General features: G+C 25.3%; 3 protein-coding genes across 7 annotated transcripts in view; 1 reads left to right on the top strand and 2 right to left on the bottom strand.

Annotated features, from left to right (window-relative positions):
- LOC114127969 (protein kinase C, brain isozyme) overlaps window positions 1-10,042 on the bottom strand; it is an 81,462-nt gene extending 71,420 nt beyond the window's left edge. For 2 of the 4 annotated variants that reach the window (XM_027992354.2, XM_027992355.2), the window contains exon 1: window positions 9,599-10,042. In XM_027992354.2, the coding sequence (XP_027848155.1) occupies window positions 9,599-9,783 (185 nt within the window). In that variant the 5' untranslated portion in view covers window positions 9,784-10,042. The remainder of the gene's footprint in view (window positions 1-9,598) is intronic. The other 2 variants (XM_027992356.2, XM_027992357.2) reach the window with 2 other exon arrangements.
- A 167-nt stretch (window positions 10,043-10,209) lies between these two features.
- LOC114127972 (mediator of RNA polymerase II transcription subunit 29-like) lies at window positions 10,210-13,626 on the top strand. 2 transcript variants are annotated; one of them, XM_027992359.2, is made up of 3 exons: window positions 10,210-10,403; window positions 10,488-10,891; window positions 13,331-13,626. In XM_027992359.2, the coding sequence occupies exons 2-3, from the start codon at window positions 10,495-10,497 to the stop codon at window positions 13,513-13,515; spliced, it is 582 nt and encodes a 193-aa protein (XP_027848160.1). In that variant the 5' UTR covers window positions 10,210-10,403; window positions 10,488-10,494; the 3' UTR covers window positions 13,516-13,626. The 2 variants fall into 2 exon arrangements, with proteins under 2 accessions (XP_027848160.1, XP_050053994.1); XM_050198037.1 differs by having other exon boundaries at window positions 10,211-10,891.
- Window positions 13,513-15,490, bottom strand: LOC114127970 (coatomer subunit delta). Its single transcript, XM_027992358.2, has 3 exons — window positions 15,319-15,490; window positions 14,922-15,236; window positions 13,513-14,848 (listed from the first exon to the last, which is right to left on the bottom strand). Exons 2-3 carry the CDS (start codon window positions 15,212-15,214, stop codon window positions 13,639-13,641), a joined length of 1,503 nt encoding a protein of 500 aa, XP_027848159.1. The 5' UTR covers window positions 15,215-15,236; window positions 15,319-15,490; the 3' UTR covers window positions 13,513-13,638.
- Window positions 15,491-16,835: the final 1,345 nt, after the last annotated feature.

Here is a 16,835-nt window from a genome sequence, read left to right as displayed (position 1 = left end):
TTTGTTCTAGGCGTATTTTTATACATAGTTTACTCTTTAGTTAACCTATTATAACAAAATTAATTAATTCATACAAAACATAATTTATGCAAATTTTTTTATTGATTAAGTTGTCTTAGAAAACTAGTTAATAGTTATAATACTTAATCCTTATTGGTAGGTTAAGTGAAAAATAGTATAAAAATACAAATAATAAAAAATACATGTAATACTATTATATTAAATATTGCTTTTAAATAATTATTTTGTAACCATACTATTCAAGATATAATGTTCAAAATAAAAATAAATGTTTCAAGGCAGAGCAAGATAACACGCCCTTTACCGCGTAATAATCGATTATATTCAATATTTTATAATAAATAAATACTTAAGGTAATTTTCTATATTCGTTGATGTTACATTAATTTTTACTTACAAAACAAAAGGTTTTTTTTTTATTTAATATACCTTAAATTGATTTATTCAAGGTTATGGTTGGTATCCGCTGCTTTCCCGGATGATATTTTACTCGAAAGTCCAGAACCTTTTTTTCTGAACTCCTTTTTTCTAACAGTAATTGTTCCCAAAATAAAAAATACAAGAAACTTAGTTTTTTTCTTTTATAAGTAAAATACAACAATTACTATAGGTACTTTAAATCTATCAATAATCGCATTTATTTCGTGCGATAAAGATAGTTTTTACAAAAAAGTACAGGTATCATGCCTTTATAGCACTTTCCGATATTATAACGACATAAAAATTATGTTCTTGGTGTAATAACTCGAGGAAGAAGACGAGGGATTCTTCCACGTTATCAACCAGAAATTCGGAATCAGCACCAAGCCGTTCTGGCTGGTTCACATAAAACAAATAATCTCGCAAATAATGTAAGGGATGGGTAGCACAATAGCTTCCAGCTCGTTATTGGAAAACATCATCCCGACCTATACTCTATTCTCAGTGAGTTCCAAAAATAACAAGCTGATGCAATGATAATAATCGCAGAGCTGAGTCTAGGAAGAAAGTAAGAGCCTAAAAGAAAATAGTAGGATTTTCAAATGCGATTTATGTCCATACTCCTGATTTTAATACATTCCAAGGCCCAAGAGTTACAATTTCTAAGGGCAATCGTGCTTGAAATTATTTTGTAAAAGTGTTTTGTAAGCAATAAATATTATATTATTAATATAATTATTATTTTAAATAAAAAGCCTAGACAACATAGGTTATTGGTCATTTATATGTATTATAATATTTTATCAATTTTAAAATATTTAATTATTACACTACATTATTTATTATGTTATTATTAATTTTATTAATTTATTTTTTATACCAACATATTATAATTTATCGACTTTAATATCGATCCGGATAAAAAGTATTCGAGAAAAAAGGTTAGGGGTCTACAAACTTTCGGGTAAAATATCATTCGGGAAAATTACCGATAACCATTATGGTTATTTGTTTACATTACCAACCTATTATGCGATAATTAATACAGTTTTAATACTAAATAATATTTGTATTGCTTATTTTTAGAATTTGAACAAGATTACAAACTCCAAGAAATGATGAAGAAATCTCAACAAGCGAATGTCTAAAATTCTCATTTGATAACTATCTTTATTTTTTAAATAAGTAGTAATATAATGTAATAAGATTAGAAGTTTGAATTTAATAAAATGTATCTATATAATATAATATGTAATGATAACTATTGTTTAATGAAGTCAGCAGTATCTAAATAATACGAGCTAAATAAACAAATAGAATATAAACTGATATTTGAACACAAACGCTTATTGCTAAGTAATGACTTACAAGTATATTCAAAAACTATTTATAATTTTTAAACAATAACTCATTCAACATATCAACAGCTATTATTTGAATAATTAGTCGTTAGTAAAATCTAGGTAATAATTATGCGGTTTTAAAACGAATAGATTTTCGATTGATTGTTATTAGAAGATAACTCTAACACAAAAAACGTTTGAAACGCTTTTTAAAACACAATCATACATGGAATACTGATCTGTTTTAACAATACGTTAGTATAATATTACAACTGTTTAACGTAAGCCCGTAGATCACAGCAGCACGCCAGCAAATAATACATTAATTAATTTAAAAATTAGTATTAAAATTAAAGCAAAATAATTTTATAATAATATACACACGTATCTGAGTATAAAAACCATTATTAATATAATATATTATATGCATATAAACTAATTAAAATTTAATAAAGAACTTGGGAAATATTGGAACAATTGTCGGTAACTGGTTAGTAAATTCGATTTAACTACAGTTGAATATGTTTACCGTGATATTTTTGGAATAGGCATTATCTACTGTAAGTAGCTGTAGTAAGCGTTTGCTTCTGAAAATCGTTTTTCATATAATAGTATTTTATCGAATCTTTTTTAGTTTATTTCTACTGCATCAAATTGCACGACAGATGTCAACTTACGAATGAGCATTATATAAGTATTATATTCTACGTTGGTTGTGATGTGGAAAATTTAAAAATATTCTTTCCTAGGTACTAGAATTTTTCTAAGCAACAATATTGTGGAATCATACACGAGTTAAGTTTTATTAATTTAATATTATTTACTAAAAATATCAACATAGCTTTGATAAAGAAAAGACAAATCATTAAAATAATATTATATATTTTTTATGATTATTCTTAGATTATTTCAAATCAACTATTTTTAAAATACTGTGATGTGTGATAAAAATCAAATTATGTAATTATTTTATTTTTATTAGATATTATAGTTTCCGTAACATAATATTATATTTTTTTATAATTATTTTTATTAAGTATAAGTTTATTTGTCTATTCTATTATTAAAATAGAGATAGATTATTTTTCATATGATTAGTAATATGTTTTTCAAAAATATTAGAAATATATATTATATACCTAGCTGAAGAAACTGTGTATACTTGAGTTTTTGATTCTACGTATATAAATATTTTAAATCTACCGAAAAATTGATCGTTTATTAGTCATAACTTATAAACGTTAGGTATATATAATGGTTAATTTCCCTAGAGGGACAATTGTTATATAATACTCTCAAAAGTTTGTGTTTCTTATAGAACCCTTAAAAGTTCCACGGTTGTCGGTTGTATTTAGGTCACCTCAGTTAAAGCCATATAAGTGAACATTTTTTCCATAAGTCTTTTCAACATTAAACATATTTGGATTAGTAACTCACTTCAATAAAGTTCAAAATTCCATAATACTATAATAGTATATAGTTTAAATTATTATTGATACTAATATTATTGTCTTTAGAATATAGGTTAAATATAATTTTTAGGTATTTAATATTAATTATTATAATTTTAATCATTGTTTGAATAAAAATAATTACTTAATTATTTAATAAAAATAAAACAAGAAATAATGTACCCATTTTTTATATTTAACATACCTACTAATCAATAAGTTTCTAATAAATAGTAGATACCTAATAAACAATAGTGCAGTTGGAAAGTAACTTTATTTACCTACAAATCTACTTATCTTATTATTGTAAATAGAAAATTAAAATAATAAATGTTTTAATTATAAGTTGAGTATGATATAGAATCAATGATTATCTCTAATGTATAATTTCTAAAAGAAACAATACATAAATGTAATAATTGCAAAAGAAAACAAAAATATATTTTATATATTTCACTGTAGGCCAAATCTTATACATACTAGACTTTTGTCTACAAGGTCCACAATGATTGAAAAAGAATGGAAATTCGTCACACACATTTTATTTTTGCCAGAGGGCAATGTAACGTAAATGATGAAACCCAATTAAAGTTATTTTATACCCAAAAGGTTAACACATATAATTAGAATTTGTAACAAATTAAAAGTGTCAATAAGATATTACATATTGTAGATTACTACAGATAATTAATTGTTAAATACAAAAATAAAAAATACTAAACATGTGAACTACAATGCTACAAAATATAAAATTAACATTAGGTATATTAATTATTGTATTAAAATTAATTAATACGAAATTTACCATACTACCAAATGAATATAAGCCCAAGACTTAATAAGGAACGGATTTTAAACTATTGTACATTTTTAAGAAAGCATTCAATACAAAATATGTTTTAATTTCAGATTCTAAGCGAAAATTTAATATATTGGTTTTACTCGTACAACTACGTGTTTTTTATTTATTGTCTGTCATTACTTTTTAGAACGTAATAAATATTTAAATCATCAACTTGAAGGTAAACTAGGTAGCAAATTGTATCTAGTAGTTTTGGAGTCAAAATTAAAAATTCCCAATTTAAAAATAATACGGAACAACCAAAAAAAATTACGGGGAAACTATTTACGCAAAACCAATTGTTGGTAAAAATCTATTAAAATTTTTTTTATAATATAATATATGCAACATTTATTTTTAAATTAGTTAACATAAGCTACCTAATAAAATATTAAATACATAAAAAATAACGAGATATAATTTAACTTAAGCAAGCACGTATCCAAGAGGGTTCATAGTACATGGGATCTGACCCACCCACGGAAATTTTTAAAATTTAAAAATATAAGGCTTTGTTTATGAATCATGAAAAAAAATTTAAATAAAAATCATATTCAAAATTATTTAGATTTCTCCTTCCGCTCACAAAAATATTCTAGCGACGTGCTTTAATTCGAATTATACTTTTTTTTAAATAAAGTATATTTTTAAATTTCTTAAACATTGAAATATATTAAAATAATCTGATCAATACATAAATATTTTAAAACTCAATCACGAAAAAAAATGTAATACCTCAAACCTTGAGGCATAGTGCAAAAAGCGAAAGTTTAGAATATGTTATTAGTTATTAATATTCTTAAATGAAAGCTAATTTGCAAACATTTTATTATTGCTAACAGGCTACACGACTGAATTGTAATTAATTCACATGTGCTATAACAGAATTCACGTAGAAATCAACCTGTAATAGTTTTATATCAATTAGAGACAATTATATACGTACGTTTTAAATTTATTATACATTTGTTTTTAGAAAAACTAATAAAATTATAAATTTATTAAATTAATTACAAGTTCTATTCTAGCATTTCTAACCTCTTAGTAAAAATTATAAGGTATTATAATATCCTAACAAATAAAGCATATACCTAAAAATAATAAATATATTATTAATTACAATTATTTTATTTATATAAAATAAGTTAACGTCTAATTCATGTTTATTCTCGCCTTTAGAGTAAGGATAAAACTATAAAAGTAGGGTTTTCGGAAGGCCCTAGAGAACTAAAATCCACATTTTAAGAAAAAAATTTTTTTTTCCAGAATTTTCGGTACACACACACGCAATACAAATTGATTTTTAGATTCTGAACGGAGTAATGAATGTATTGATTTTACGATGATGTGTTTTTTTTTTTTGTGTCTATGTACAGCATATCTAGTCGAAATAATGCTTTAATTTCAAACTTCGAGGGTGATTTCCGATGGAAAAATATAAAAAAGTAAACATTTTCCAACAGTTTTCATAAAAATTAAGAAAAATAAAAAAAAAGTAACGGAAAAGCGGGAATTTTTACGCAAAACACGAGTTTTGACCAAATCGATTTTTTTATATGATTGTAATTCAAAAACTAATCACTGTAAATATTTGAAATTTTCACCAAATGTATATGTTAGTATTATTTATACATAGTTAAATTTTCTTAACATTTTGACTCTTTTTGAGTTATTTATAGACAACTTAAATTTTCGATTTTTCTGAAAAAAAAATTTTTAAGTGTCAATAAAATTTTTTTGGCCCAGTCAAAATACTTGAAAATTTAATAAAAAATTGCTTATAAGTTATTCTTATAGTGGTTAAAAAATTATAAAAATACATAGACACATTTTTTTTTATTAGCATTTGAAATTCAAATATTGACAACAATTCGTCAAAATCATGAAAATTTGCAAATTATTTTATAGGTATAATTCATAAAAAATTTTGCATAAGTAGCTAAGAGTATAAAATTGAATACAAGATTTTTCATAAGTTTAGCTTTCAATAATTATAAAAAACTTAAATTTTGGTGTATTCAGGCCATTAAAACATAAACCACCTTTTTCACCAACTACTGAAAATTATATCCTAGGCTGACAAATTATCTTCGTTCAAAATCGTTTTTCGTATACAATGATACCTATCATTGGATTCAAATTTAACACTCCTATAATATATAATAGTGATCCACGCGGCACCTAATGTACAGCAGAGCGGTACCCACTTACCCGCTTTTTTTAATATGAAATATAAATAAATAACAATTTTTAAACGATTTCAGTATAAAATAGTCTTTTTGATTAAAAAATTGACAAGCAAAGTTGAAATGTATAAATAATTTAATAATTAGTTACAACATTTCTTCGTTTTCGTAATTTACACATATCACAATTAGGTATTTATGCTTACAAAAAAAGATATAATATAATACCTACAAGATAATTAAAGTTATAAAAATCAACACATTGCAAATTTATTTATTTATTTTTTGTTATTCAATAAATATTAATATTTATATAAAGTATTTACATCATACCTATTATTATATAAAAAAAAAATCGTATTTATAAAAAAACTAAAAAACAATATTTGTAATTATTTTTCCTAAATTTAGTAACGGAAACGATAAATATCTATTTTAATCACTATTTACAGTGATAGTACATACCTAATATTAGCTTCTTCTACTTAGTGTAATTATTGATATTTTATAAAAATAAGAATTTAGATTAGTTTTTAAAATATTTTTTTTAAATCAACAAATGAAAATTATTTTTAGTTATTTTTAATTCTATCTAACTTATTTGTCTATATTTATTTCAATATTTTATCATTAACATAGTAAAATCATAATTATGAAAATAATTATCTAATTGTACAATAATTTTTCGTCAGATATATGTATATATTTATATAAGCAAGTAATAAGAAGAGCGGTAGTAGTCGATGTCAACAGGCGGTATTTCGCTGCAGTGACACGATATATATCCACTCTGATAATAGATTGTGACATTTAATAATTGTAGGTATATTTGCTTGGAGTTCAATATAAGCTTGAATACATTGTGACAGTTTGAATAAAATATGAAAAAAAATGTACTTATATTTAACTATATTAAAAATTATTATAAAAAACGAATCACAACGTATTAATTGTATAAACACGGGTAAGTTTTTCTATAACATTCAAAATATACAAATTTTAATTGCTAATATTTTTTTTGTCGAGAGAGGGGAGTAATTTTAAAATATTTTGACCCAGCCATTTACAAATGTCTAGTTTTACGTATAAAAATAGTTAAAAATTTAACTGACAAAAATGTTGTTTATAAAATAATAAAATACCTATACGTAATGACTAATGACGAAAAGCTTCAACTCTTTAAGATTAATATTTTTTGAATAAAAACAAAATTTACTAAAATCATAATAGAGAAATATCGTTATTTTTTAAATAAATATCCAATTTCGTAAACATTAGTTCCTTTAAAAATAATTTGTCTTTATATTTATGATAATTTTAAATTGCTGTAAGAAACTTAAGAGAAATTGTCTTTCAACTTGTATTACTTTTTAAAGTCTAAGGTATCAAAATTAAATTTTTTATAAATTTTAACTACTTGAAAAATAATTTTTAAACTGTAGTAACTTTTTGACAAATCTTATCAACATTTGAACTTCAAACGCTTTTAAAAAAAAAGTTGTAACTATGTATTTTGAATAATTTTAAACTACCAAAAGAAACAGTTATCGGGAACTTTGAATAACATTTTCAAGACTTTTGATTAAATAAAATATATTTGAAAATAGATAGAAAGTTGTTTAATAAACAATTAATCAATAATATATATTAACAAAATACTCCACTCACAAAACATAAACAACCTAAACATTGTTTATAACTGGGTTCCATAGACTTTTATGCTAAAATTCCGTATGTTTTTATGTTTAACATATTTCAAAAGTTAAAATAAAATACTGAAATTTAAATTAAATAGCAAATTAAACACAAATTGAAGAATTGATCATACGTAAAATCCTTTTAACTTTTTTTTAAACTCAAATAGATACATTTAGGGGTTTAAAACAATATATTATTAATCTTATCTACTTATTAACCATAACAAACTGTATGTTTCATTAAAACTTCGAAGTGTATACTTTATAAAATTAAAGAACTAATGTTTTAAAAACAAATTAAATGTAGGTATACCTAATAAAATCCTAAAAGTAATAAAATTTTTAAAAAAAGTAAAAGAGTTCATCAGGTTAAAAAAAGTATTCAACCAAAGTTTGAGCTATTTTTGTCATCACTGTATAATCACATCGTAATTAGAATAAATTATGCAATTTTAGTATTGTAGATACTATAGTGGTACTGTACTCTTTAACAGTGTTTTATTCAATTTTCTCGTAAAAATATGACACAAATGAAATACAATTAATATACAATATGCTTTCCTAAACAAATTTTATGAATCTCATAGGTATCTTTTAAGTACAAAATAAGAGAAAACTGATGATTAAATAAAATAATAAGGATTTTTTAGGTTTTCTCCGCCCACCACCATAACAAAAATAGGTAGGTTTGACTTCAGATTTATAATTATAGGTATTTATAATATATAACACATAGGTAGGTAATTTATATTTAACTAAAACTATAACTATAACTTTAAAAGATATTCCAAAACTTTCCTCGAGATCTATAAAAATCAAATCTAAAAACGGGAGCTCTTAATTTTTCAAAAATACCATTTCAGTTGTTTTCCCGCGTTTATATTTGAATATTACGTATATTTAAATAAATAAGTACAACAAACACAAATTAATAAAAAAAAACGATAATGTAAAAATATATTTCTAAATAAATTGAATAATTTTTATAACAAATAAAAATATACTATTTACTACTTTGAAAATATACATACATTTTTTCATCAGACCTATTAATGAAAAATGTAATAATCTCTAAACTCTATAGTATTGAAAAAATTTTATTCACAATAACATAAATATTTTGACTTAAAATTTATAACAACTAAAATTATTTGTACAGTGTACAACTCAGTGCATCGCATAACACTCGCCTACATAGTTTTCACACGGTTAATTAACATGACAATAACATTTAAATATTCGTACAATTAAGTACAAAACATAATACTACTAAATAAAAATATTCGGAATACCTACTCAAACGATTAGTTTGATTGGCAAGCTCAAAAGGCGTAATAATTAAAATATATTATATAAAAATTTGCATAATTTACCATAATATTACCTATGTCAACCACGAAATTTATAAAAATTATTTGAGACAAACACCTATGATATTTTTGTTACTTATCACAGTGTAATAACATAACAGTTCCATAATACTACATTTTACTAGCTTCACACAATTTTTTTAAGTCTGACTAAAGATCAGAGGTGAGTTTTTTATATGGTCTTTGTTATATTTTTCTAAGTAACGAGTAAATCGAAAGAGCTTACAGAAATAGAATGACATTAAAAATAAATATGTTTTAATATTTACCATATAAAGTCCTTGCAATGGCTACAGAAAGTCGGCTGCTTAAAGAATCTCGGTATAAATTTGTGATCTTTGACGTTATAGACATTCTTCTTTTTTAAAGCTCCTTTGCGCCCACGCAATCGCAGCCCAAATTTGGTGTTCATATCACCAGAATTGTCCTCCATACTTCCGTAGTCGTCAGCCATAATTTTCCCAATTTACCACTATTATCCTCCCGGACGATTATTTAAAAACAACAATGATCGTTAGAGTATCAATATAACTAAATATTTATATATAATATAATGATGTCGAACAATCAGTGCGCTGCAATACTGATAAGAAAGTGAAAGAGAGAACGAGGGATACACACAAGCCTCGACGCATAGTGTAGTAACTGGCGACTGGCGAGCACCCGACAGAAATTATTATACTAGCGACTGCCCGCGGCATAAAGCGTCAGAGCTTGCTGCGGAAAAATATTTTGATGAGCGCTATCATCCAGACTTAGCCGAGGTCGCCAACCTAGTCACACAGTGTGACACGTCCATAATACAAGCCGTGATACGAAATTATATGGTATTATAGCAACTTACTGGTTATACGCATACCTTAGTTTATCATGACGTTGTAAGCAAAGAACGTTTGTAGGACCAGGATCACGGTCTTAGAAGATAACGCCGTGCTAGTATTTAATAATATTCTGAGTTATCAATTTTTTATAAATTATAATATAAAATATCCAAATTCCAGTCAATTGTATTTTATAATTACTGATTTTTACATTTTAAAAGTATTTATACAATGCTTCACTATTTTTAAACTCGTAATAAAAACTGAATCTTAAATAATTATTATTTTAATAAGTAGTACCTAGATATTCTTTAAATACTAAAATTAATTTTAATAGTTGAACAATGTCTATGCCTGTATTTCCATCAAATACACCTCAAGTTCCTCAAGCCATGCAACAAGTACAACAGCAGCAACAGCAACAACAACAACAACAACAACAGCAACAACAACAACAGCAGCAGCAACAACAACAGCAGCAGCAGCAACAGCAACAACAACAAGAAAAGTTGGACAATATATCAAAAGTGAAAACTCAAGTGATTCAACTCAAAGAATCATTAAGTTGTGTTTTACGTGCAGCTTCGTATACTCTTCAACAAAATCATTACATAGACACAGGATTATTAAAAACAGTAGAAATTCCCGGTCCCCGATTTGAGAAAACCATTGAAGAATTTTTTTCTATTTGTGATCAAATTGAGTACAATCTTAAGACTGCCATTGAGTGTCAACAACAAGGTATACTACTAAGTTATCTTAATTAAACTATACATTATTAGAAAGAAAGTTATTTTTACCTAACATTTTGAAATAAAACTAGATTAGAATGTCTTTTTTGATAGATATTTGATAGTAGGTAGATTCCTATTTAATATAATATACAAATCCTTTCATTGCATAATTCATACATAAAATAATATTTAAACTAAATTAAAGATTTGTTTAAAAAACTTAACTTAATAAATTTTATATGAAAACCATACTAAGATTTTCTATTCATCTACTATTAGCTATATTTACTATAAAACCTTGCTTCTACCTTTTACAGTATGTCAGTTCTCAGTATAATTCATTTTCTAAAAATATATTATTTAAATCTTATAACTTTTCAAGCTCTTTTACAAACTTAATCGTTTACTTAAAACTGACCTATATTGCCAATATCGAGTGGTGTATTTCAGGGGATGTCCTGACTCCTGGCATTACTTTCTCTCCTCAAATATCATGATTTGTATCTGTTTATAATACACCTTTAAAGTCATAGTTTCCTTGTAGAAAAATCTTTGAATTTCTTCTTTAAATTTGTTGATTATAATTATTACAGGAATAAAGTATTATTTTAGTTTAATTAATTTTGTATACTCGTATATTGTTATCAATATATTAAAAAAAAAAAAAAAACACTCATTTTAAAAACCTTAATCAAACAGTATTTTGAGGTATATGTCTTTTTTTAATGCCAATTCATCTATTACTTGATTTCATTTATGATATCCTTCCAATTAATTGATAACATGGATAATCTATTTAGCCTTTTCTTAAGGAAACAATACATTATTTTATTTTCAGCCTTTTTAAAATATTTTGTCATTCGTCAACAATATTTTAAGATATCTCGGCAATGAAAAAAAACTAAAAAAATAATTGAAAAGGATTTTATAACTCGTGCAGTTCGTCTTAGCCATTGGCGACCTTTACAATTAATATCTTATAATGTAAAATAATACCAACTATAATGGTAGTTTGTGACGTTAGCCAATGGCCTAGATGAACTTGACAGGTTATAACTCCCTAGATTTCCCAAAATATTCCATTAGCTATATCTATCTGAATTTAGTCACTTTGTTTATCATGATACATTCATACACATTACATTAGAATTATCGAATCCACGAAATGTCCTCCAAATTGGGTTTTAGAGTCTTAAACATTACTTAGGTTATCACAATGAAAACAAACATTTTTTTTATCGAATTAACTAACTTGAACTTAAATAATAAACTCTATTAATATGTTCATCAAAAATATTAATCTAAATAATTATTAATTAGTACTAGGTAGTAGGTACCTACTAATCAATGAAAATTTTATATGATGTTAATTATTTATTTTTAATAGTAAATTGTACCAATTCATACAAAATGTATCTCTAACAAAAAAACATTCTTTTAAACCTGTATATTATACTTCCTTATTCAACATTTAAAGTATAAAATATCTTTTTAATTTTTTGAAATATTAACCATTTTAAAGAAATGTATATTGAATAATTGTATAACAAAACAAAAAAGTTAGGCAAATGGGTACTGCACTTCTGTACATTAGGTATTAGTTGAAACTTGTTGAGTAAATCACTATAATCGATTTTGTTAAATTTGATTTAAATGATAATCAATAATTTTATTTTGTATATGATGAAAACAATTATTTTAATAATAATGAATTTGTGTAAAAATTACTGTTGTTCCTTTATTTTTTGTTCGTTTTTCCCAATTATAAAAAAAGGATAGGAAATATGTAATTTTAACCTCTCTAATACACAAACTAAATCCAATTTTCTGTCCAAAAACACCTTTAAAGTGAAAAAAAATTGATGAATTTTATCAACTACTTATTGTGTTCACAGACACATTATATAGAAATATTTATACTTATTTCAAACAAACTAATTTTAATCAAATTATTTTAAAATCTTTCTTACTGAAAACTGGACTCAGATTTGTGTAAAATAGTTTTGGCATTACTCTATTACTAATTATAATATTATCTTAAAATATTTATTTTATTGAACTTAAATTATACTTCCAATACTTTCTCTACTCAACCATTTTGATAATTAATAAATATTTTCTATTTTTTGATAATCTTCAAATAAAAACAAAACCTCAAAAATATTATATATTTATATATATATAATTTATTTTATACTATAAAATAAATAATTGATAAATTAATAACAATTTTACAAAAATGTTTAGCAATATTATGTTAATAACAATATTGAGTGATTTGAAGTTCATACCACTTTTCCTCTCCCCTATTTGAAAATTAATAACATTGTTAAAGTAATATAATTTATTTATTTATATCTATAATACATTTGTTATTTAATATTTATTAGCTTACTTTAAAAATGTATATATTTTTATGAAAATAATATTTCAATGTATTTTATAGGACTAAGCAGTCAACGCTATATACCATTAATGGTGTATCCTACAAGAACAGAACCATTACCAGCTCAGGAGTTAAGTTCACTCACATATCCTCAATATTTAAGTACAGTTCGATCACAGATTTCTTATTTAAAAGAAATTCAAGAATTATTGTTATCTGCGACTCAAAATAATTCTAATGAATAATAAAGAAAAAATGTATATTTAAACAGCATAATGTTATAATGTTTATGTATAATATATTATATAAGAATTTTTAATAATAATAAAATAACTAATAAGTGTTCATAAAAGATATATTCTTAATGTTCAAACTATTTCATAATTTCCTGTGTATAAAGATGTCTCAGATGTAAATTTTACCGGTGTATTATCATCAATAAGTCTAATTTCCAATGGCTTAATTTTATTGTATGATGATTTTGACACAAAATCAACCTTAATTGGGAAGAAATCAGAGGCAATCGATTTAGGTGCTTCAAATTCAATTGATCCTGTTGGATTAGAAGAATCAACTACAGCAACTGACCATATCAAAACATTCTTTTTAGGTTCATAACTATAAACTCCACTGCACTCTTGAATAACAGGAGCATTGCCAAATGGCAATGGTACTGTAACAGTAACATTATTCAATTCCAGGTCAGCATGTTCCAAATTATATTCAATGTTTACATCACAACCACCGTAACCATTTTCACTAGGCCAGCAGTTAATTGAAAGCGGTATTGCTGATTCTTCTTGTGACTGAAGTGTCCATTTTAATAATCCTACTTCAGAGTCTAATGGAAATGGTTTTGTTGGATTTTTCAAACCTATCAAACGGTTAGTCTTGAAAAGTTCCTTATCAATATTAGGATGAGTTTGCAATGGAATGTTTCCAGATTCAAAATTAAACTGTAAAACAATTTTTTGATAGAGTTCATTTGAAATTCTTAAGGATATCAATCCATGTAATTCAAAATTTCGGACACCTCCATCACGACCAACAATAGCAATTAAACGTTCTTCTTTTTTAATATGAATGTCTTTTTGAACAGTTGAAGAAGTAGATGTAATAGTTGATGTCTTGTTATTTGTAACAACTTTTTCACCTTCTGATTTTAATTGATCAACAAACAAATCAACATCTTTCGATTTAGCTCCTAATTTCAAAGCTTTATTGCTTGTTGTGTATTTTGGTGTTTCTGGCTTGGATACTTTTATTTCATAAATTGAATCTGCAACTGGTGTCATTGACATATAAGAACCTGAAGATGTTGGCATACGAACACCCTTTTTGACAGCATCAATTCTTTGACGTTGTAATTCTTTTGCTTTCTCACGCATTTTAACCTTAGCATCGCGCTCTTGTGATTGACGTACTGCTTGGTACATTTTTTCTTCATGAGAATCCATTTCAACAAATGTTCTTACTTGTGCTAAATTAACACTCTCTCTATAACCAAGGGCAACGATTTCATCAAAAGCAAATATTAAATCAAAAGATTTTTTTGATACTTCACTCTCATCAACTAATCTAGAACAAAAATTATTTATAAAATTGTTAATATAAGATACAACACTTTCAAATAAAATTTTCAATTACTAACTTGCAACAATCCAAAACTACTTTTGAAAATAGTCTTAAGGTTTCCAAATCTTCTAATATATTACTGGTCTTTGTAGTGATTAATAACATGTATAATTTTTCCAATGGTTGATATACATATCGTACAGAATCTGTTTCAACAAATGTATGTTGTATATGACGTTTTTCTGTCGACATCAGCTTAGGAAATGCCGCCAGTAAACCTTCAATCCGCGCTTTAGTCATTTCTACAAACTGTCGTGAGACTATGGTTTTTCCTGTTTTTGTGCATACGGCAGATGCCAACAGCACCATTTTGGCAGTGTATTTACGCAAACTAAAAAAAAATTTATACATATTATTTTATTAAAAAAAAATTGATTTGTTCAGTAAGTAACAAGTAACAAATTATTACGTACCTTAAACGTAAAATTCAATCAGTAATAAAGTTTTTACGGAATAAATTGAAAAACCTTACCAGTCGCAATTTACTTTATGAACTTAAAAAAAAATTTGTACACACTACACAATTGTTAATGATCAAGCATCTATCATCAATCAACATGCCCCCGTGGTACGAATAACTGGGTATACTGATTCCACAAATCCACTAAAAACACTGAATATCATGGAATAAAAAACAATTATTCGACGTGTATTCGGCCCATAATACAATTCGGTGATTCGGCAGATGTGAGATAAAAAGATAATATCTACCGCGATAACGGACAAACGAGTAACGACGAGGTTGATAGACGTCACAGACCAAACCAAGCGACTAACAAACCTACCTCAAACCTAAATTTTGTTAACATTTTTTCTCCAGAATTCGTATATTATTGCAATTTCTTATCACAATTTAAATTATCAATCTGACATGTGGCATGGTATACGGGTTATGGTTGGTAGCTAAACCAAACCTAACAAAAAATAAATAGAGAAGTTACGTAAAACGCCTTTAAAAGGGAGACGACTGGGCGCCGAATTTTAGTCGGAAAAAAATAAAATTTTCACCATGCTCTCTACAATAGAAAACAGAGATCAATATAAACTATTATAATATAACATTATTATATTTACACTTAACAATTATTTTTTTTTTTTTTTTTTAATCAATTGAGTGTGATTATTTAAATGCGAAGACAATATGCAAAAATATGTACGAAAACAGGTAATTTAAAAGTTACAGCATTAAAATGTACGACTAATATTATGCATTTATATGGGTGCTTATATAGGTGCGTATATAAGTATACTCTTGGTGGCCATGAACTATATGACTATAACCTTTGTCATACTAGGACAATTTTTACAAATTATAAAATTTAATGTTTATAAATCGATATAAATAAAAGAAAATTCAAAAAAATGTTAAACCATTTATGACTCAAAAACGACTTGACCGATTTCGATAACCTTTGATTTGCTGAAATCGTCTCCGCCTCGAATACCAGAATAACTATAAAAATATAGAGAAAATTCAACCCGAAAAGGTACTCAAACAGGAATTTTGAGTTTTATGATTGAAATGTTTGTTTATTAACGGTCGCTTTGGTTTCTATCTATACATTTGTATATTTGTTCATTTATTTATTTATTTTCCGCCACGCACCTATTTAAGTTAATGATCTTTTATTTTTTTTTCAATAATTAGTTATTAAATGATTAAATAATAATTTGTCTGATATTTTTTCAATGGATATCCTTTGAATTCGTCTTTTTCTTGAAATCACTGTATAATTATTGATAACATTAATTGCTGAGTTTTTAAAAGTGCGTCCATGTCACTGTATGTTGGACGCATAATAATATGGCATGTGCATCTATCATAGATGATCTATGGCACTCAAAGTTATAAATAAGTTAATAAAGTTAAGCTTATGCTTAATAGTTAATATGCTTTATCTTAACGACAGTTCGTATGTTTTTGGTGTTT

The sequence above is a fragment of the Aphis gossypii genome, chromosome 1 (assembly GCF_020184175.1).
Source record: "Aphis gossypii isolate Hap1 chromosome 1, ASM2018417v2, whole genome shotgun sequence".
Classification (NCBI taxonomy): Eukaryota; Metazoa; Arthropoda; class Insecta; order Hemiptera; family Aphididae; genus Aphis; species Aphis gossypii.
Note: the sequence above shows the minus strand (reverse complement) of the source record. Positions and strands in the feature narration are given on the sequence as shown.